Genomic DNA, 21,137 nt, shown 5'->3' with positions numbered 1-21,137 from the left:
TCGTTCTCAGTGACCCAGAATTAGTAAAGTTTGACTACATTTATTTCAGAAGCATTTTGCCTGTAGAGCAGTGTAATTAGGCACTCAAATTATTCTGACATTCAACAAGAATTTGGCACTTAGTCCTTTTAGCTTCCCTTGAAAATCCTAGGCCAAGTTTTCAATGTAGTGCACCATATTGAGTTGTGGTCGGGGTAATCTCCCTTGAGCACTTGTTTCTTAACACTTAGATCTCTTGAACATCAAGTGCTGACAAGATAATGTGCATTTCTAAGAATCAGAGTCATACTTTCATGATAGGTCTCATGCCTGCTGCTGTTGATACATTAAAGGACCATGGGAATGTGATCAAGCCCATATATTTTAGATTCTTAGGGAAACACCAGCCTCAATGGAAGTGGGCAAAGAAAGGTATTCCATTTCATGGAGGAGTTTTTGAGCTTCATTTCGACTAAGAGCAAAAACCACAATATTAAAACTTCTCCATGAAGGGGGATGGAGATGTAACTCCAGGGCAGTCTAACCAGCTCTCAGCATGAGCTGCAGGTATTTCAAACAGAAGTGAAATAATAATCAGTAATGCATGTGAAAAATAAAATGAGTTGTTCAAACCCTTTTCAGGGTTGTGGGAAATCATGGGACGTTCACACAACAGGGGGATGTCAGACAATAGTTGTTTAATGGCAGTAAATGTTGAGATTTAAAGAGTTAACGTTTTATAATCATTAAAACAAATTGTCAACATAATGTCAAAATATACAAAGTCAGTATCCTTAAATCAAAAACTATTAAGTTCTCAAGCAGCATTTTTCTTACTTTGCCTAGCTGTAACTTTTCATAGAATTTCATAGAAATAACTTTTGGTTATTATTGATAGAAATATTTTTCATTGCTTTGTGTGCGCACATTGAAATCAATATTTGCCAACATTTACCAATAAAAATCTAATCCTTCCAAGGCCAATTATAATTAGAGCTGGTCAGGGAAAAAAATCTCTGTGGGGAAATATATTTTCTTTTAAATCATTCAGATTTTAATAGAAATACCAAAAGCCTGCAAAGATTAAAAAAACCAAACAAACAGGTTTTGGTTTCCATTTTTGTTTTGTTTTATTTTTTTCTATAAACCCCCCAAATAATTTGATGAGAATTGATTTTCTTCCCCAAGAAAATTTCTGTTTTCTTGAAAACTTCTTTCATTCCAGTAAAGATTTCAACAGAAAGTTTTCAATGCACAGCAAGATTTTCAAAGGATCTAACTAGGGAGCTAGGCACTTAGAAAGATTTCCAAAACTGCCAAAGTGAGTTAGTCACCTCATTGTTTACAATGGGAGATAGCTTCATAGCTTAGGTGCTTTTAAAACTCCCACCTTTGTAATTCTGACCTCAGGTCTAGTGATGATAAACTCTGGTCAAACACAGATTCTAAGAGGCTCATTTCAGCCTTCTTGTTAGTTGAAATACTCACTTCTGTAGCAAAACAACTACCATTGAGGTCAACACATTTTCTTGCCCAGTGTTTTCCTCAGGGGCCTTCACCTTGTTCTTCTTCAGGCGGTAGATCATGTGATTTAGCATGGGCATGAGGATGGTGTAGGTGAAAGATAGCAGCTTTTTGGTATCTGGGGAGTAGCTGGACTTAGGTCATAAGTAGGTCAAGCTGTCCTTACTGTAGAAGAGAGTCACTACAATGAAGTGTGGAAAGCATGTAGGGAAGGCTTTCTGCCTGCTGCCTCCTGACGATTAGGCTAAGGGCCTATTTCTCAGTGAAGGCCTATTATCAGGTGATCCAAACGCCCAGCAACATTTAAGAATAATTTGTAGTAATAATGCTAAATTGTATCACCTTTATTCAGAGCAGAAAAATTGAATTTAGTGAGAATGAGAAGTTTAGTCATTTAATGTTTAGTGCAATATTCTCTTTAACAGAAAGAGTGTTCTGAATGCAAGACGGACTAGTCGTGTTAGTATGGGAAGAATGGCTATTGCAATATCTGTATCAGAGAAAGCAGATTATAAGTAATTATCCTGAGGGTAAAAAGGGAATGTATAGACTGTCAACACATCTAACTATAAAAGAGTGTATGTTTGGGTTATTAATTGGATCAGACCGAATTGGGATTAGATTGCCTTGGGCTGCAGCCTTTGGTTCCATTAGGATTGGGTATTACAGGTCTCCCTTTGTTATGCACTATTCTTAAATAATAAAGGTAACTTTATTAATAAAGGCAACCAAGCTTGACTACTCCTGTCTCACTATTTTATTGTTACCTTCTAAGACTGGACCACTAATCAATTTTCTATATAAAGGTAAGAGCCAGGATGGTGTAGATGATATGAATGTAAGAGATGAGGATCAGCATAAAGGGGGACAATATTAATGGAGCCCATCAGGGCATACATCTGAGAAAAGCTTTAGCATGAGGGGGACGGAGGCTGTTGCTGAAGTAATAGTATTGATGTACTATATTTAATAGTCTGTAAGGCGTTTGACTTAATACCACACAACATTTTATGTGTGTTGTAGTGCGGATGCCTCACACTTCCATTCTCATTTGACCAGAATTCCTGATCAGGACTACAACTCCCTTATCACCCCTCTTGTAGATTCCCTCTGTCCACTGGTATATCATGGGAGATGTAGTACAGCTTGGTGCATGGCCCATAAAGGAAAATGGCCCATGAGGCAATTGAACTACAACTTCCACAAGTCACTGAGGAACGATATCCAAATTTAAATATTTCAGACTTCAGCTTAATATACTTGTTTGGGACTGAAATATGTCCAATTTTTTTATTTAAAAAATCGAAATTTTCTGCATAGAACAGACTCTTTTTGTGAAAACCTTTAACTGAAAACCCAGGTTTCACTGGAAAATTTTCAATAAGCCTTACTTTTTTTGGTCAAAACTAGTACTGGAATAGATTTTCCAAATTTCAGTTTAAATTAAAAACAATTGATAGAATTCTCTCTCTCTCTCTCCCTCCCTCCTCTAGTGGGTCTGAATGAATGCTTCCCTGACAGCTAGCTGGGAGGGGGAGAGACTTTGGGTGTGTTTATGTAAATACAATTTGCTCCTGCTCTGGTTACATATTCAGCAGATAGAGCCATGTCAAAGTTATCAACTTTGGCAGGTGTTGGGTTACAAATCACCTTAGTAATGAATGCAGGGGTAGTGAAATATGGTTACCAATGTTGTAATTATTTTAGGAATACAGAGAAGCAAGTCTATGCTTAACCTGTCCCAAATGAGGGAGTAACACTCAGTTGTAAAAACCTCATTAAGCCAGGGACTTGAATGCCAGGACCCTGTGACAGTAACAGGGGTGGGGACAGGCTTCTTAGCTAGGAGGCTGCACCCCTGCACCAAGGGTCCTCCCTGGACTGGTTTAACCAGTTCCTCACCACTCTTTAAAGAACAAGCTAAGTGAACTTCATTAGGAGTCTCTTTGTTATTTTAAATAGAATCATAGAATCATAGAATCTCAGGGTTGGAAGGGACCTCAGGAGGTCATCTAGTCCAACCCCCTGCTCAAAGCAGGACCAAACCCAACTAAATCATCCCAGCCAGGGCTTTGTCAAGCCTGACCTTAAAAACCTCTAAGGAAGGAGATTCCACTACCTCCCTAGGTAACCCATTCCAGTGCTTCACCACCCTACTAGTGAAAAAGTTTTTCCTACTGTCCAACCTAAACCTCCCCCTCTGCAACTTGAGACCATTACTCCTTGTTCTGTCATCTTCTACCACTGAGAACAGTCTAGATCCATCCTCTTTGGAACCCCCTTTCAGGTAGTTGAAAGCAGCTATCAAATCCCCCCTCATTCTTCTCTTCTGCAGACTAAACAATCCCAGTTCCCTCAGCCTCTCCTCATAAGTCATGTGCTCCAGCCCCCTAATCATTTTTTGTTGCCCTCTGCTGGACTCTCTCCAATTTATCGACATCCTTCTTGTAGTGTGGGGCCCAAAACTGGACACAGTACTCCAAATGAGGCCTCACCAGTGCTGAGTAGAGGGGAATGATCAGATCCCTCGATCTGCTGGAAATGCCCCTCATGATGGCTCTCCCTTTTCTCTGTTCCACCCACTTATAGATCTTTTGCATAAGGCGGGAATTGTGTGTCCCTCTGGATCCCCTCCCCCACCCCAATGGAAAAGCACCAGGTTAAAGATGGTTCCAGTTCAGGTGACATGATCACATGCTACTGTAAGACTTCATTACCCACTTGCCAGCACACAGGTATACAGGAAGACTTACAGGTAAAACATACCCATCTGCAGTCAATTGTCCCAGTTAATGGGAGTCATCAAGATTCCAAACCACCATTAATGGCCCACACTTTGCATAATTACAATTGGCTCTCAGTTATATTTTTATTTTCAGATATGAGTGGTACATTTATACAAATAGGATGATCACACCCAGTAGATTATAAACTTATAAACCCTCAGCAAGAGAGGGTGCTTGGGTCCCGAGCTGGCAGGGAAAGCAGGAGCAGAGGTAGTCTTGGCACATCACTTGGCAGTTCCCAAGGGGGTTTCTGTGATTCAACCTGTCACACTGTGTTTCTGCCCAGAGCTGAAAATCACTGAGAGCTGAAATCACTCAAGTTGGAGTGTTTCTGCCCAGCCTGCAAAGAGCTGAAAATCGCTATGAGACTTATGTGCAGAGGTCACAGCAGAGAGGCAGGTGGCAGCAGAAGGTGACTGACAATCAGCTGGTGATGAACAGCTGGTGAGGTGGCCAGGTGGCACAGCGAGCGAGCGGTTGGCAAGGTGGCCAGGAAGCACAGTGAGTGGCTGGTGGAGAGGTGCAGCAAGTGGCCAGCAGGGCGGCTGGCAGAGAGGGGCCATGGAGCAAGTAAGGTGCCTCCTTACTTCCACCCAGGGTGGGAGGTGAACTCTGCCGATGCACCTATGAACTCTGGGTCTGCACTGACCAAGGACAGCAACTGTGAGTGGGGTGCAGAGAAGGGATGGGCACATTAAAGGGACTTAAACTTATTTGGGGGTGGGTCTTTTGCTTAGAGTTTATGTTTTATTAATCCTGTTTGCGGTGTTTTCCCAAATTAACATCAAGTTACTTCACTACTTTCATTAAAATTTTCTTTTCTACACCAAGACTCTCTGCTTGTGAGTGGGGAAGTAATGCCTCTCAGGGGTGGTGTGTAATCTTCCTAGGTTACTGGGTGGGGGCTTGAGACGGTTGTGTGTTATATCAATAGAAAGGAATGCCTAGATGTTGAACCCGGCCCTGATTGCTGATGGCTCTGCCTGGCAGAATGGTTTATATATATATATACACATTTGGCAGAATGGTTTATATATATATATACACATTTTCAGCAATCAGAAAATGTTATTGATTTTTTTTTTTAATTTTTAAAATTTTGATAAACCAGTAAAAATTTCCCTGTGAAATATTTTACTGTTTTTACTGTTAGACAAAACCAACATCTTAAAACAAACCAAGAAACCAGTATATAGCCAGTGGAGATTATTTCATATGGCATGTGTTTAATACAGCCCTGAAAAGAAGTGACATCTAGGCAGTTTAGAAACACGACTGCAGACAGGAAGTCAGGACTTGTCTAGATGACTAGTTAGTGGGTGTCAAGCTGGGGTGAAAATGCACAGCGCTGTGTATTAACTTTCAGTGTGGACACTGCTACCATGCACTAACATTTCTCCAGTGTGCATTGACCTACTCCTGTTTCAAAGAAGAGTATAACAGAACACAATAGGGAACCTTTAGAGCTCAAAACCAGGGTCCACATGGACTGGTAGCATGTGGTACATTTTCATCCCAGCTTGCTGCACACTAACTGTTCATTTAGACAAGCCCTTGGATTCTGATCTTGGTAACAGCAGGGTAAATCAGGAGTTAGTCACCATAAGTGAGGCTGGAATACGATCCCGATTCCCTTCTTTGAAGGCTGACATACATAACAAACAGAATTGTGTTCATTTTATGATTTCAGATCAAGGAGACATCATAATATCAGAGTTTCAGCTACCTAAAATATTCACCTCCTTATCAAAACACATTTCTTTGGTCCAAAATTCTCTGGAGGGCCCCTCATTGTTCCTCAGGCTATAGATAATGAGATTTAACATGGGTGTGAAGACTGTGTAGGAAAGAGAGAGCAGCTTCTTGGTATTTGTGGAGTAGATGGATTTGGGTCGGAGATAGATCAAACTGGCCGTGCCATAGAATAGTCACCACAATGAAGTGAGAGGAGCAGGTGGAAAAGATTTTGGGCCTGCCTCTGGCTGTTGGCATCTTTAGGATGGTGAAGATGATATGGACATAGGAAAAGAGGATAATCAGAAAGGGTGGAGAGGTAAGTATAGTGGAGGCAATTAATGCATACATACAAAAAGGTAGGAGTCTGCACAGATGAACTCTAGAACTTGTGGATGCATCACAGAAGAAGTGGTTCAATTCACTGGACCTGCAGAATGGGAAACTAAATAACTACGTTGTTTGCAGAGTTCCCACGGGAATCCCTGAGATCCAAGAAGTCACTGCCAGCTTTTACAAAATGTCTTGTTCATGATGGTGGTGGAATGAAGTGGGCCACATATAGTTGCATAGCCATGGCGGACAGGAGGAAGGACTCTGTGATGTCAAAGAAGAAGAAATACATATATGTCATGTCACCAGAGAAGCAGATGTCTTTATTCTTATAGAGGAGGTTCATCAGCATCTTTGGTACAGTGACTAAATCGAGTAAGATGTCCACAAAGGACAAGTTCTGGAGGAAGAAATACATGGGGCAGTGAAGGGCAGGGTCCACTAGGGTGATAAAGATGATGAGAAAGTTTGCCATCAGTGTTAGCAGATAAATAACCAGAAATGCCACAAAAAAGCAGAAGCTGGATCTGGGGCAGATCAGAGAACCGCAGGAGAATGAACTCAGTGACCACGATCTCATGCCATTTTTAAAAAAAAAAAGCATTTCTAATCTGGAGTCATAATAAAGAAAGATCTAGGAATAAATTCTGCCCTGTGTTTTTTCTTGAACAATATCAGAGCTTCTGTATATATGTAACTGAGAGCATAGCCTGGGTCTTCTTGAATTCGATCTGTTGGGGAGGTGGGGTTTGCTGTCTCCAGGATTCTAGTATAAGAATACGTTATTTCAATTCCTCTTCAAAAATGTTTTTCTCCAGTTCCCAGTTCAAGTTAGACAACAGTGGGTATGGCTAAGACTTGGCAAAGATCCACAGTGTCTCAAAACATCATCAAAATGCAGCGTGATGCTCGTTCTCTTTTACACTTTTCGGGTAATAATGGAGGAAAGGAGAAGATACCACCCAGAAGTATGTGTTCTGCATGAGAGAAGCAAGCACAGAAATGGGAGAGGGGGGAGACTATCTTTCATATAATTCCCACCAGCAAACTTAATTCAGTTGATGTTGCTTAAATGTGTAACACACATCTTTGTCCCCCTGTCATACTTGCTCCACTTAAACGGAAAAGAGTCTACAACTGCTGACTGGCAGAGGCACATGTAGAAATTAAATACTCTTCTTTATTTGTTTTCAAAAATTACAACATGCTACTAGGTTGACAAGTCAGGATTGCTGGTGTCAGGCCCTAGAAAGAAAAAGAAACAAACAACACCCCCCACCTCCACCCCAAAAAAACAGGATGGTGAAAAAAACAAAAAAATAAAATAATGAATGATACAACCATAGAGCAATAGATTTCATGGCCTGAAGGTCCCATCAGATCATCTAGTGAGAACTCCTCTCTAACACAGCCCTGCAACATCAGCCATCACCTGCCCATCTAACCCAACAATGACTGGAGTCTGAAAAAAACACAAAATACAAAGAAAACAGTGAAACAAAACAGAAAAGGAGGGAAAGAGGTTCAGTGTTACAACACACACAGAAACATGCACACCGCCCACACCGCCCCTGCCCCATCCACACCCACGCACACCCACACACTCATTGGGAAGACAAAAGCGTTATGAAGAACATGAAACGCACAAAAATAAAGAGAATGACAATGAAGACCCAGGGCCGGCTCTAGGTTTTTTGCTGCCCCAAGCAAAAAAAATGTTGGCTGCCCCCCGCCCCAGCCCTGGGCTCCCCACCGCACCTCCCTGCTGCCCCAGCCCTGGGCTCTCCCCCCCGCAACCCACACCCCCTGCTGCCTCAGCGCTGGGCTCTCCCCTTTCCCCCCCACCAGTGCCCTCCCCCAACCCTACTGCTGCCCCAGCCCTGGGCTCATCCCTTCCCCCCCACCAATGCCCCACACACACACCTCTTGCCGCCCCAGCCCTGGGCTCTCCCCACCACCACCTGCACCCTCCTTCCGCCGCAGCCCTGGGTCACTGGTAACTCGTTCCCAGGGCGAGTCATTCAGCAGGAATTTTGGATGTGCACAGAACACAGACAGGATTGGTTCCCATATGGTTACAGAGCTGCAGTAAAGTGGAACAATTTTCAGCTTGTGTGATTGGAGGATATCTGGATGTATATTATAAGACTGTCCTCCATAAATGAGGAAAAGTTGAGGTGCCTTTATTATTCTTTTGTTCCACTCTTTCTTTCTATGGGGAATTTGCCAATGCAGTATCACTGTCTTCCTTTTAAACAAACAAACAAAAAGGCAATGGCTGTTGAAAATAGCAACAGTAGCAATTTTATCCTACTTTTTCTACAGCAAGTTACAGTGGATCAGTATATTTGATTTGGGAGAAATGAAGTAACAGCTGCCGAAACTGAGCTTGAGCACTCCTGAATTTTGAGGTGTTAAAATCTGGAAGGCAGGTGCTGGGTGTGTGTGTGGGGGGGGGCTGTGGGCTCCGTGGGGGAGCACAGCAGCATGTATGCAGCAGGGTGTCTGGGGCTGCGTGGAGCCAGACACGCTGGTCTGAGTGGCATGATCAGGGGGCTGGAGAGTTGGAGAAGGGGTAGGGGGTTCCGGGGGGCAATCAAGGGACAGGGAGCAGGGGGGTTGGATGGGGTGGAGGTTCGGGGGGCAGTCAGGGGACAGGCAGCGGTTGGATAGGCATGGGAGTCCCAGGGGTTTGTCAGGGGACAGGTAGGGGGTGAGGTCCTGGGGGGACATTGGGGGGAGGTCTCAGGAGATGGCAGTTGGGGACAAGGAGAAGGGAGGCTTAGATAGGGGGTGGGGTCCCAAGGGGCAGTTAGGGGCAGGGGTCCCAGGAGGGGGTGATCAGGGGATAGGGAGCAGGGGGGAGTTGGATGGGTTGGGGTTTCTGTGGTGGGCAGTTGGAGGGAGTGGATGGTGTCAGGATGGGGCTTCCCTCCCCCTGGAGTGTCCTGTTTTTTGAATGTTAAAATATGGTCTCCCTACCACTCTCCGCTCACAGCAGGCAGCCGCATGAGGTCCACCTCCTTCCTTTCCAGTTGGTAGTGGCCAAGGGAATGCTGGGAAATGTAGTTCTTTCCCTGCTCCAGGGCTGGCTCTATAGGCAGAGAGCTAACTAAGGAACTACAGCTCCCAGAGCCCCCTGTTGGTTCTCAGCTCCCATGCCGCCCCTGCAAATGGGCTGCCCCAAGCAGGTGCTTCCTTTGCTGGTGCCTAGAGCCGCCCCTGCTGAAGACCAAGGACTAATCATCATGAAGAGCAGTAAAAATGAAAACATGAAATAAAACACAAAATAGATAATTTCCCCCCATCAAATGAATAATTAAAAAACAAATTAAAAGAGCCCAGCTGATGGAACAAGTCTCATTGTCTCATTGCTTCCTTGCACTCCTCCTTTTGTCTCTCTGTCTCCAGCTGTTGTCGCTTGTCTTATATTGTAAGATCTTTTTTGTTCTGAGCTTGTACAATACCTAGCACAATGGGGTCCTGGTCACAGGCTAGGGCCTCAACCTATTATGGTGATACAAAGAAATAACAATAAAAACAAGTGGGGCGGGATGTGGGAGTTGTTATAGGTTCGACATGAAGTCAGCATAATCCCTTAACAAGAAAGAAATTACCAGTTCAGGATAAATTCACTAACTTAACAGCTACACAAAGAGCTGGGCAGGACCTGAAATTTCTGTTTGGAAATTCTTGGGAGGTGGACAGGCTGGTGGGAAACCAGAGAAGCAGATTCAGAGCAAGCCTGCCTTATTACCATTGAAACCTTAGAAAGAATCAATATATTCCTGTAGAACAATTTGATTCTGTCAAATCAGCATTTCCCAATGGAAAACGGTTCAGGGCAGGAAAAGCTATAATTAATTTAAAACAGGAGGGAATAACTCAGGGCCTCTGGCTCCCATCCAGGACACTCTCCACTGGTCCACTCCAGACAAACCATCAGTGACTGCATCGCTGAAGCAAATCAGTTTTCAAAGGTACCTAAGGGAATGTGTCATCCAACTCCCATTGAAAGTCAATGAGACCTGGTTGCCTGACTCCATCTGGTGCCTGTGAAAATCTCTGTCTAAATGTACAAGGAGCCTAATTCTTAGCTGTGTAGCTCAGGGCAGCTCCACTTATTTTCAGTTTTCATCATCTGGAGATTGAGATCACACGCTGCCATTTTTGGAGGCAGGAGAGGGATAAACTTTCCTGTCCACCTAAAAGTTGGCATGCTTACTGTTAGGCAATGGGTTTAAAACAAAGGGAAGTATTTTTTCACACAACGCACAGTCAACCTGTGGAACTCCTTGCCAGAGGCTGTTGTGAAGGCCAAGACTATAACAGGGTTAAAAAAAGAACTAGATAAGTTCATGGAGGATAGGTCCATCAATGGCTATTAGCCAGGATGGACCGGGATGGTGTCCCTAGCCTCTGTTTGCCAGAAGATGGGAATGGGCAACAGGGGATGGCTCACTTGATGATTGCCTGTTCTGTTCATTCCCTCTGGGGCACCTGGCATTGACCACTGTCAGAAGACAGAATACTGGGATAGATGGACCTTTGGTCTGACCCAGTATGGCCACTCTTATGTTCTTATCTTCGTCTGGAGGACAGTTTGGGGAAACAGCTGGAGAATAGTCAGATAAAGCAATTTGGAGTTAAAAAAAATGTATTTCATCTTTTTTTTAACTTGTTTAAAAGTCCTCACTTTCTTTCTCATCTAGGCATGTGTCACAACAGGTTTGGTCTATACACACTATTTTTGTATGCATTGTTCTGCACTGACCAATCGATGGGATCAGGGCACATAAACCCATCAGGATCCTTTCAGAATTCCAGCCATCCACTTTGCTACAGTGCCTAGCCCCATAGAATGAAATGTGACCACTCTTGCTACCAAATGAGTGACAACATTTACAGGATTAGTCACTAAAGAATTGCTGCTCTCAGATATAGTTCTTCAGTGTCAGAGGCTTAAAGCCTGATCTTTCAAAGTTGGAGTTTGTCACTCAAAAAAAAAATCCTTCATGGGAAAATTATTCATTTGAACGAGAATTACTCATTGGATTAGGCCCAGACTTGTATGATCATTGCAGACATGAATTATTATGATTAATAATAATAATTTAAGTAAAGAAGAAGATAGAGGCTTAGAAGGAATGTGGAGTGGCAGGGAAGCCAACAAAGAGATAGAGCAGTGAGCAAAGTGTCTATATTGCTCAGGGAAGCTGGCACATCAGGAAGGATGAGAGTAAAGGCAGCATCAATTGTATTTAGCTATAAAGAGGTTATTAGAGTCTTCAGTGAGGAGAAACTGGGTCCAAACTGGAGGAAGTCAGTTAAAGGTAAGGGGATAAAAGAGCTGTTGTTCCTGTTTCAATAGAACACAACAGCTGGGAGTATCAGCTGACAAAAAGCCTCCTCCCATAGACCAATGAGGCTCCAGCTCCGTTACTTCCACTGACTTTAACTGTGGCAGAGGGTAACCTATGGATCTATTTGATAGAGTTTTATGGCAGGGAATCTGAGTTGGTTAAAGGAGTAAGGTGCCTAAATACCCTTGGAACTCAGTCAGAGCTGGATGCCTAACTTCCAGCCCACATGTCAAAATGGTCATCTTAGAATCAACCTGGAAGCCAGCAGAGAGCTCATGTAGAAGAGAGAAACAAGATATGGTCATGGGAAAAAACATCACATGGACACTTTACAGGTACACCAGGAAAGAAGAAGCTTCGTTCTCATCTCATTTTGAGCAGTATAAATCTGGAGTTACTCTAGATATTCAGAGGTGTATCTGAGCTCAGACTCCCATTCATGGTCCTTGTTTAAAATATAAGCTGAGGTTTTTAAAGGGGACTAAGAGACTTGGGCACCCAAATGTCCATTGAAATTGGATCCATGATGCGCGATGTATTTATATTAAAACTAAGTGTAGGATTTGCAATGGACATAAGGAATTTGGGGACCTATCTCCTGTTGACCCCCGTTACACTTTTGAAAGTTCCAACAAAAACAATACAGTTTGAGATCTGTATTCTCTCCATGTACAATACCAAAGGCCACATGGTAACAGCCTTTGAGTTATCTGAAACATTCACCTGCCTGGGGAGAAAAAAAATCACAATTGCCTTGAATATATTTGCCAGCCCAGCATTTTCCTGAGGGCCCCCTTCACCTCTTTGTTCCTCAGGCTGTAGATGATGGGGTTTAACATGGGTGTAAAGACCGTGTAGGAGAGAGAGAGCAGCTTCTTGGTGTCTGGAGAGTAGCTGGATTTAGGTCGGAAATAGGTCAAGCCAGCTGTGCTGTAGAACAGAGTCACCACCATGAGATGAGAGGAGCAGGTGGAGAAGGTCTTGAGTCTGCCTTCAGCCGAGGGTATCCTCAGGATGGTGGAGATGATGCAGATGTAGGAGACCAGGATGAGGATGAAGGGGAACAATACAATTACAATGGTGCCAGTCACAGCATACATCTCAAAAAGGTAGGTGTCCCCGCACACCAGTTTCAACACTGGGGGGCTGTCACAGAAGAAGTGGTTGATTTCAGTGGGACCACAGAAGGGGAAACTGAACAGCCAAGCCGTCTGCACTGTCCCTACAGGAATCCCTGAGACCCATGAAGTCACTGCCAGCTGGATGCAAATCCTTCTGTTCATGACGACTGTATAGCGCAGCGGGTTGCATATTGCCACATAGCGGTCGTAGGCCATGGCGGCCAGGAGGAAGCACTCTGTGCTGCCAAAGAAGAAGAAGAAATACATCTGCAAGATGCAGCCATGGAAGGAGATGGTTTGATTGGCAGACAGGAGGTTCGCCAGCAGCTTAGGGACGATGACTGAGATGAAACAGATCTCCAGGCAGGACAAGTTCCGGAGGAAGAAGTACATAGGACTATGAAGAGCAGGATCCGCTGTTGTGATGAGCATGATGAGAATGTTACCCATCAGGGTTATCACGTAAGCAGCCAGGAATACTGCAAAGAGCAGGCACCAGAGCTGGGGGAGATTGGAGAACCCTAGGAGAATTAACTCAGAGACCACAGTCTGGTTGGCCCAGGTCATTCTGTCACCATTCAGGGCAACTTCATCTATATTTCCCCTCTTTTGTTCCACCAAGGGCACCCACTCTACGCTCTCAGTTCCTCAGTTGTCACCTCTCCGGGGTAGAGACTCATGTCTCTCCCTCTTTACCAGAGGGTTTTGAGCCCTGCCTACCTTCTGATTTCCTCAGTAAGCCTTAGCAGGCCTACGTCTGTGCTTTCTTTTCTCTTCCAAGCCTACAAACGGATTCATTCCCCCCCCCAGCTATCTGTTATCATGCAATTCTTTCCAAGCAAGAACGTTTACTCTTAAGCTGAAAGCTTTACAGAGAAAACATATTAAAATAATAAAAGAACCTATATGCATGCTCATAAGATAACCAGAGATCACCTCAACTCCAGCAAGGGCTCTGCTAGGAGTTGATCCTTCCAAACCCACCAAAGGGTTTTTCCCAGGTTACAAGTTCATAACAGCATTAGCTCAGAACTCACACATTCATGAAAACTTTTGCCTCTCCTTTATACAGCCTGGACCTTTGCTTTTCAGATTCCAGGAATAGGTAATCAGCCGAGAATAGCTCTCTCCTCAGGACATAGCTTCAAATGGCTGGAGCTTTCAGGAAGGCACTTATCAGTGTATGTTCTAAAAGTATATTCTTGTCTGGCCCATTCCTAAGTACAATCCTTTGAAGCTCATACTACTGCTAAGGGTTCACCACCCCTCTCCCACTCTGGACAGGTTATAGATAATTCTGGCCCACAATAAAGTATAAACCATTAATTTAATACAATGGACTCCAAAGATACTTAAACTTAATTCAATAAGGGTTTTCAAGGATATTGCAGGAAATTGCCATATCTGCAACACATTCTTCTAAACATTCTTAATCTGAGTCTGAATGACGTTATGAAGAGAGTAATCCAGTTCTCCTGAAGCCTTCAGATTTCCTGTCCTCTTTGGTAAGTTTAATTATGTTCAGTGGAATTCACGCTGCAGGCAAGGTAGTATTTCCTCTCAGTCTGATTGTCATGGAAAGTGGTCAGAAGTGTCACCTTCTGGAATACCCTATTTATGATCCACCTTCTGTTCCTGAGGCAGCCACTGACTATGAGCAAGATAGTAAAATCTCTGAGAAATATAGTGTGATGGAAACTCTCTGTTATTTCAAGCCAGTGTCAGAGTACAAGTGGAAGCCAGTAGAAGTCTGTGATCTGCAAAACATACACAAATGAAAAAAAAAACACAAAAGTAACTAGGAAATTGTTTGGACTATGGTTCTCACAGCCTCTAACTGGGGCTGGGTGTGAAATGATTTTCCCATCCAGCAAGAATTTTTGAGATTTCAGAAAAAAATATTCCCATCTTGAATCAGGCCAAAAAATATTTTGAGAACCAACAGATCAAATAATTCAATTAATGAATGAATTGATCAACCAATCAAACAGTTTGAGGCAATAAAAATGTTTTGTTTTGATAATTTTGAAAAATGCTTCATTTGAATTTACCTTTTTATTCTTTCTAAATAAAGTTTAATTTTGAAATAAAAAAGTCATTTTCAACTGATCTGTTTTGTTTAGAAGATGTCCATTTTTTGAGCAGAGAAATTCATTGAAACCCATCAGAAATGCATTCATTTTCCCATGTATGCATTCAGTTTACACAAATCAGCATTTTTCAGCAAAAAATATTTTGTAGAAAAATTTGCAGAGAACTCTATTTCAAAGGGAATTAGGTGCCCAAGATCCATTGAAAGGCAATAGAAGTTGGGTCTCTAAACCCTTGTCAAATTCTATCCATACTTGAAATATAAATATTGTATTAGCTAAAGCAAGAGGATGGCTGAAAATGCTACTCATATACACATTGTGCCTGCTTCACTACTGTGTTGTTCCATGCAGCTCCAGGGAAACCTATGGAGTTTCTCCAGAATAATGGAACCAGAGTAGTGAAACCAGCCTCTTGACTCCAATGGGTTGTCTGCTGGTATAATTAAGAGCAGAACTTGTCAATCGTCTTTATCCATTTCCCACATGACCTCCAAATCAGATCAATTGTGATCCATTTTTCTCTGTTTTATCACAGAGGTCTGAACATTATAGATGTTAATCTTACAGTTCCTTGCCATTCGTAACATCTTGTGATACTGAGGGGAGAGTTTCAAAGGCAAAAAGGAGAATTAATTGATTACTTCTCATGTCTTGCTTAGTGCTCCTGCTAATAAATCCCAGAATGATGTTCATCTTTTTGCAACAGTGTTACACTGTTGACTCATATTTTGCTTGTCATCCACAATATGTAACTCCCAGATCCCTTTCCGCAGCACTCCTTCTTAGGCAGTCATTTCCCATTTTGTATGTGTGCAACTGATTGTTCCTTCCTAAGTGAAGTACTTTGCATTTGTCCTTTAAATTATATATTTAGAAAATGAATTTTTACCAAACCTAGTTATACAGGAGGCCAGAGGAAAGCACTGAAGAGCTAGTGATGCACCATGTGGAAGGCTGTTGACAAATCAGGAAGAGTAAGCCTAAAGAAACACCTCTTGGATGAAGCTGGAAAAATATTCATCAGAGTCCTTTAGTAAAGGATAGTTTCAGGGGGAGTGAAGGGAGGAGAACTCACTGTGGAGGCAACCAATGGGGTGGGAAGGAAGACAAGACAACAAAAATGAAGAGTGCATGAGACACCAAAGGTGTTAAAAGTTTCTCTTAATCTTTCAACAGTGCACTACAAAAATATAATAGATTAGATAGATAGAACAGTAACCAGGATTAATAATGAAGCAGGTTTCACATCTCTGGAAATATGAACCTGCTAGATATTTCATCAGTTTAAGAAAGTAAATTACCGACAATGGTGTGTAAAGTTTGCCTTTTGGAGCAACACAGAAATAGGTGAAAGAATGTCAACATCTGGAGGGAGAGAATACTGCTAAACTCATCTCATGAAAACCTTTACCTTCCTCTGCCAGAGTGAGGGTTTCCTACTGACAGCGAAACAGGGTTGGTTTAGTCTTCTTATCTGGATTTACGCATCAGCACTGGGACATTTCAACAGAGCCATCTGATGATAGCAATTACAGGCAAACTGACTGTTTACACATTACCTTAATCATACCATAAAACTTGCTAGTATAGCTTTAGTATTGGGATTAAGTTAGTTGATGTGATCTGGCAATTTTTCATTCCCCAATGCTGTCCTTCTCTGAGTTGTCTGGTAACATATTTATGGCATCATGAGATGTTTATGTGGCCTTCTCCCCAAGGGGCTTGTTTCCCGGGGACTCATTATTACCTAGTGCAACTATACACACATAGTTGGCTTGACAACTATTACCTCATTTATTGGTGGGGTGTTCTGAATGGTGATGGGCCTGAGCCAACCCTGCAGGATAGAGTGCTCCTACATTTAGGAGAGTTTAGAACCCAAAAACCTGATAATGATGATGATGATGATGATGATGAAGAAGAAGAAGAAGAAGAAGAAGAAGAAGAAGAAGCTGCTGAAATATCACCTATCAGGGATGGTCTAGATCAGAGGTCCTCAAACTGGAGAAATGTTCAGGGGTGCATGGCTGGGGCTCAGGACAGCACCCACAGGGGGTGGGAAGGGAGCACCACCCAGATTCGGTCCTGGCCCTGGCCCTGGCTGCTGGCCCTAGTTACCAGCCCCATGCCTGGGGACCTGCCAGCCCAACACCTAGGGTCCCTGCCGCCAGCCCCATGCCAGGGGCCCCAGCTCCTGGCCTGGTGGAGACACTGCTCCCAGCCCTGCCCCCAGCTGTGGCCCAAGTCTAAGCCTCCTTACCCCGTCTGCATCTCCCTTCCCAGAATTGAGGCCCCACTCCTGGTCCTGGCTCTGGATTAGGTGGGAGGATAGAGGCAAGGGTGTGTGTGAAGTAAAGGGCTTTGGGACTACTGGTCTAGATGATAGTTAGTTGTGCCACGAGTGCAGGGGACTGGACTAGATGACTTCTCGAGGTCCCTTCCAGTCTTTTGAGTCTATAATTCTATGACTTATATTACATCAGTGGCTCAAGGTCTCAGTAGAGATCAGGTTCCATTATGCCAGGCACTGGACAAACACACAGTGTGGATCAGTTCTTGCCTGGAAGAGCTCAAGGTCTAAATAGACAAGAGAGAAATTTCAGGAGGGAAAGCGTAAGAGAGCAGTATGACTGCTCAGAGCTCTGATATGAAACTGCAGAAAAACCTGAGAGTCTCTGGATTAAATTTAGAAGTATGAACAACAAGGGTAATGTCGTGGTGGGAGTCTGCTACAGACCACCGGACCAGGGGAATGAGGTGGAGAGGCTTTCTTCCAGCAACTAACAGAAGTTGCTAGATCACAGGCCCTGGTTCTCATGGGTGACTTTAATCACCCTGATATCTGCTGGGAGAGCAATACAGCAGTGCATAGACAATCTAGGAAGTTTCTGGAAAGTGTAGGGGACAATTTCCTGGTGCAAGTGCTGGAGGAACCAATTAGGGGAAAAGCTCTTCTTGACCTGCTGCTCACAAACAGGGAAGAAATAGTAGAGGAAGCAATAGTGGATGGGAACCTGGTAGGCAGTGACCATGAGATGGTCGAATTCAGGATCCTGACACAAGGAAAAAGGGAAAGCAGTAGAACAGAGACCCTGGACTTCAGAAAAGCAGACTTCGACTCCCTCAGGGAACTGATGGGCAAGGTCCCCTGGGAGAATAACATGATGGGGAAAGGAGTCGAGGAAAGCTGGCTGTATTTCAAAGAAACCTTATTGAGGTTGCAGGAACAAACCATCCCGATGTGTAGGAAGAAAAGTAAATATGGCAGGCGACCAGCTTGGCTTAACAGTGAAATCCTTGCTCGTCTTAAACACAAAAGAACAGCTTACAAGAAGTGGAAGATTGGACAAATAACCAGGGAGGAGTATAAAAGTACTGTTCAGGCATGCAGGTGTGAAATCAGGAAGGCCAAATCACACTTGGAGTTGCAGCTAGCCGGAGATGTTAGGAGTAACAAGAAGGGTTTCTTTAGGTATGTTAGCAACAGGAAGAAAGTCAAGGAAAGTGTGGGCCCCTTGCTGAATGAGGGAGGGAACCTAGTGACAGAGGATGTGGAGAAAGCTAGTGTACTCAATGCTTTTTTTGCCTCTGTCTTCACAGACAAGGTCAGCTCCCAGACAGCTGCACTCTGCAGCACGGTATGGGGAGGAGGTGACCAGCTCTCTGTGGAGAAAGAAGTAGTTCGGGGCTATTTAGGAAAGCTGGACGAGCACAAGTCCATGGGGCCGGATGCGCTGCATCCGAGGGTGCTAAAGGAGTTGGCTGATGAGATTGCAGAGCCATTGGCCATTATCTTTGAAAAATCATGGCGATCGGGGGAGGTCCCAGATGACTGGAAAAAAGCTTATGTAGTGCCCATCTTTAAAAAAGGGAAGAAGGAAGATCCAGGGAACTACAGGCCAGTCAGTCTCACCTCAGTCCCTGGAAAAATCATGGAACAGGTCCTCAAGGAATCAATCCTGAACCACTTAAAGGAGGGGAAAGTGATCAGGAACAGTAAGCATGGATTCACCAAGGGCAAGTCATGCCTGACTAACCTAATTGCCTTCTATGACGAGATAACCGGCTCTGTGGATGAGGGGAAAGCAGTGGATGTGCTATTTCTGGACTTTAGCAAAGCTTTTGATATAGTTTCCCACAGTATTCTTGCCAGCAAGTTAAAGAAGTCTGGGCTGGATGAATGGACGGTAAGGTGGATAGAAAACTGGCTAGATGGTCGGGCTCAACGGGTAGTGATCAATGGTTCCATGTCTAGTTGGCAGCCGGTATCAAGTGGAGTGCCCCAAGGGTCGGTGCTGGGGCCGGTTTTATTCAATATCTTCATTAACGATCTGGAGGATGGTGTGGACTGCACCCTTGGCAAGTTTGCAGATGACACTAAACTGGGAGGAGTGGTTGATACGCTGGAGGGTAGGGCTAGGATACAGAGGGACCTAGACAAATTAGAGGATTGGGCCAAAAGAAATCTGATGAGGTTCAACAAGGACAAGTGCAGAGTCCTGCACTTAGGACGGAAGAATCCCATGCACTGCTACAGACTAGGGACCGAATGGCTGGGCAGCAGTTCTGCAGAAAAGGACCTAGGGGTTACGGTGGACGAAAAGCTGAATATGAGTCAACAGTGTGCCCTTGTTGCCAAGAAGGCTAATGGCATTTTGGGTTGTATAAGTAGGGGCATTTCCAGCAGATCGAGGGATCTGATCATTCCCCTCTACTCAGCACTGGTGAGGCCTCATTTGGAGTACTGTGTCCAGTTTTGGGCCCCACACTACAAGAAGGATGTGGATAAATTGGAGAGAGTCCAGCGGAGGGCAACAAAAATGATTAGGGGGCTGGAGCACATGACTTATGAGGAGAGGCTGAGGGAACTGTTTAGTCTGCAGAAGAGAAGAATGAGGGGGGATTTGATAGCTGGTTTCAACTACCTGAAAGGGGGCTCCAAAGAGGATGGATCTAGACTGTTCTCAGTGGTAGAAGATGACAGAACAAGGAGTAATGGTCTCAAGTTGCATAGGGGGAGGTTTAGGTTGGACATTAGGAAAAACTTTTTCACTAGTAGGGTGGTGAAAAACTGGAATGGGTTACCTAGGGAGGTAGTGGAATCTCCTTCCTTAGAGGTTTTTAAGGTCAGGCTTGACAAAGCCCTGGCTGGGATGATTTAGTTGGGTTTGGTCCTGCTTTGAGCAGGGGGTTGGACTAGATGACCTCCTGAGGTCCCTTCCAACCCTGAGATTCTATGATTCTATGAAAGCAGAGACCTGGAGGAGAAATGAAGTGAATTGTCCAAGTTCACAAAGTAGGTCAGTGCCAGAGCTGGCAATGGTTTCCAAATGTCCTAAATCCTATTCAAGAACACCTACAGCAATGAAGGCTAGGGTTGTAAAATTAGCCTAAACTAAGGCACCCTACTGGCGCACCTAACTCCCTTGGGTTCCCTTGAAACATGCAAATGAAGAACTGAGGAGTAGATAGGTAGATCAATAGGAAGAGGAGGTTATTGGATAATTATGTGGATGGATGGAAGGATACAGTAGATAGAGGGACTGATACTTAGAGCAGCTGGATAGATATAATAGGTGGATGGATGGATTATTTAAATGGACGGATAGACACCCTCCTCCCCCGATGAGCCCCACTCACATGAGCAGCCCTACTAATGCCCAGAGCAAACCCATTCACATGAACAATCACACATGAATAGAGCTTGCTCACATTATCAGTCCAAGCCCCAGGCCCTGTTCACATGAGCGCCGCAGTCTCACTTTCTCATCACTGTATTCACAGAATCACAGAGTATCAGGCCAGAAGGGACCATTTGACCAACTAGTCTGAGCTCCTGCAGTGCACAGAGCATTACATTTCACTCAGTTACTCCTTTATTGAGCCTAATAACTTGTGTTGGAGTGAGGTATGGTCTACATGGTGAATAATGCTCACTTACAGTGGTGTGATTTCTAACGCTCACATTAACTGGTCTGCATAGACCCTGCTGGTGTGCTCCCTGGTGTGCTTTAACACAGTGTTGTTTGAAAGAGAATTAAGTTAAAGTGCACTAGGGACCCTTTAGTGTGTGCCAGCAGGGTCTACATGAATGAATTAAAATTCAACATTTTAGTGAGCTTCAGGTATCACACGCTTATAAGTGTGCATTGCCCCACCAAGTAGACAAGCCCTAGAGCATGATTTGTGTTTCTCTAAAGCACG

At 43.9% G+C, this 21,137-nt stretch overlaps 1 protein-coding gene across 2 annotated transcripts; it reads right to left on the bottom strand.

The window, feature by feature from the left end:
- Nucleotides 1-12,462: 12,462 nt before the first annotated feature.
- On the bottom strand, nucleotides 12,463-15,783 carry LOC123348437 (olfactory receptor 10A4-like). Of its 2 annotated transcripts, XM_044985970.1 has the most exons (2): nucleotides 15,748-15,783; nucleotides 12,463-13,389 (listed from the first exon to the last, which is right to left on the bottom strand). In XM_044985970.1, exons 1-2 carry the CDS (start codon nucleotides 15,781-15,783, stop codon nucleotides 12,463-12,465), a joined length of 963 nt encoding a protein of 320 aa, XP_044841905.1. The 2 variants fall into 2 exon arrangements, with proteins under 2 accessions (XP_044841905.1, XP_044841904.1); XM_044985969.1 differs by lacking the exon at nucleotides 15,748-15,783 and having other exon boundaries at nucleotides 12,463-13,407.
- Nucleotides 15,784-21,137: the final 5,354 nt, after the last annotated feature.

The sequence above is a fragment of the Mauremys mutica genome, chromosome 13 (assembly GCF_020497125.1).
Source record: "Mauremys mutica isolate MM-2020 ecotype Southern chromosome 13, ASM2049712v1, whole genome shotgun sequence".
NCBI classification, from domain to species: Eukaryota; Metazoa; Chordata; order Testudines; family Geoemydidae; genus Mauremys; species Mauremys mutica.
The sequence above is the reverse complement of the archived record's forward strand: the minus strand, read 5'-3'. Positions and strand labels throughout refer to the sequence as shown.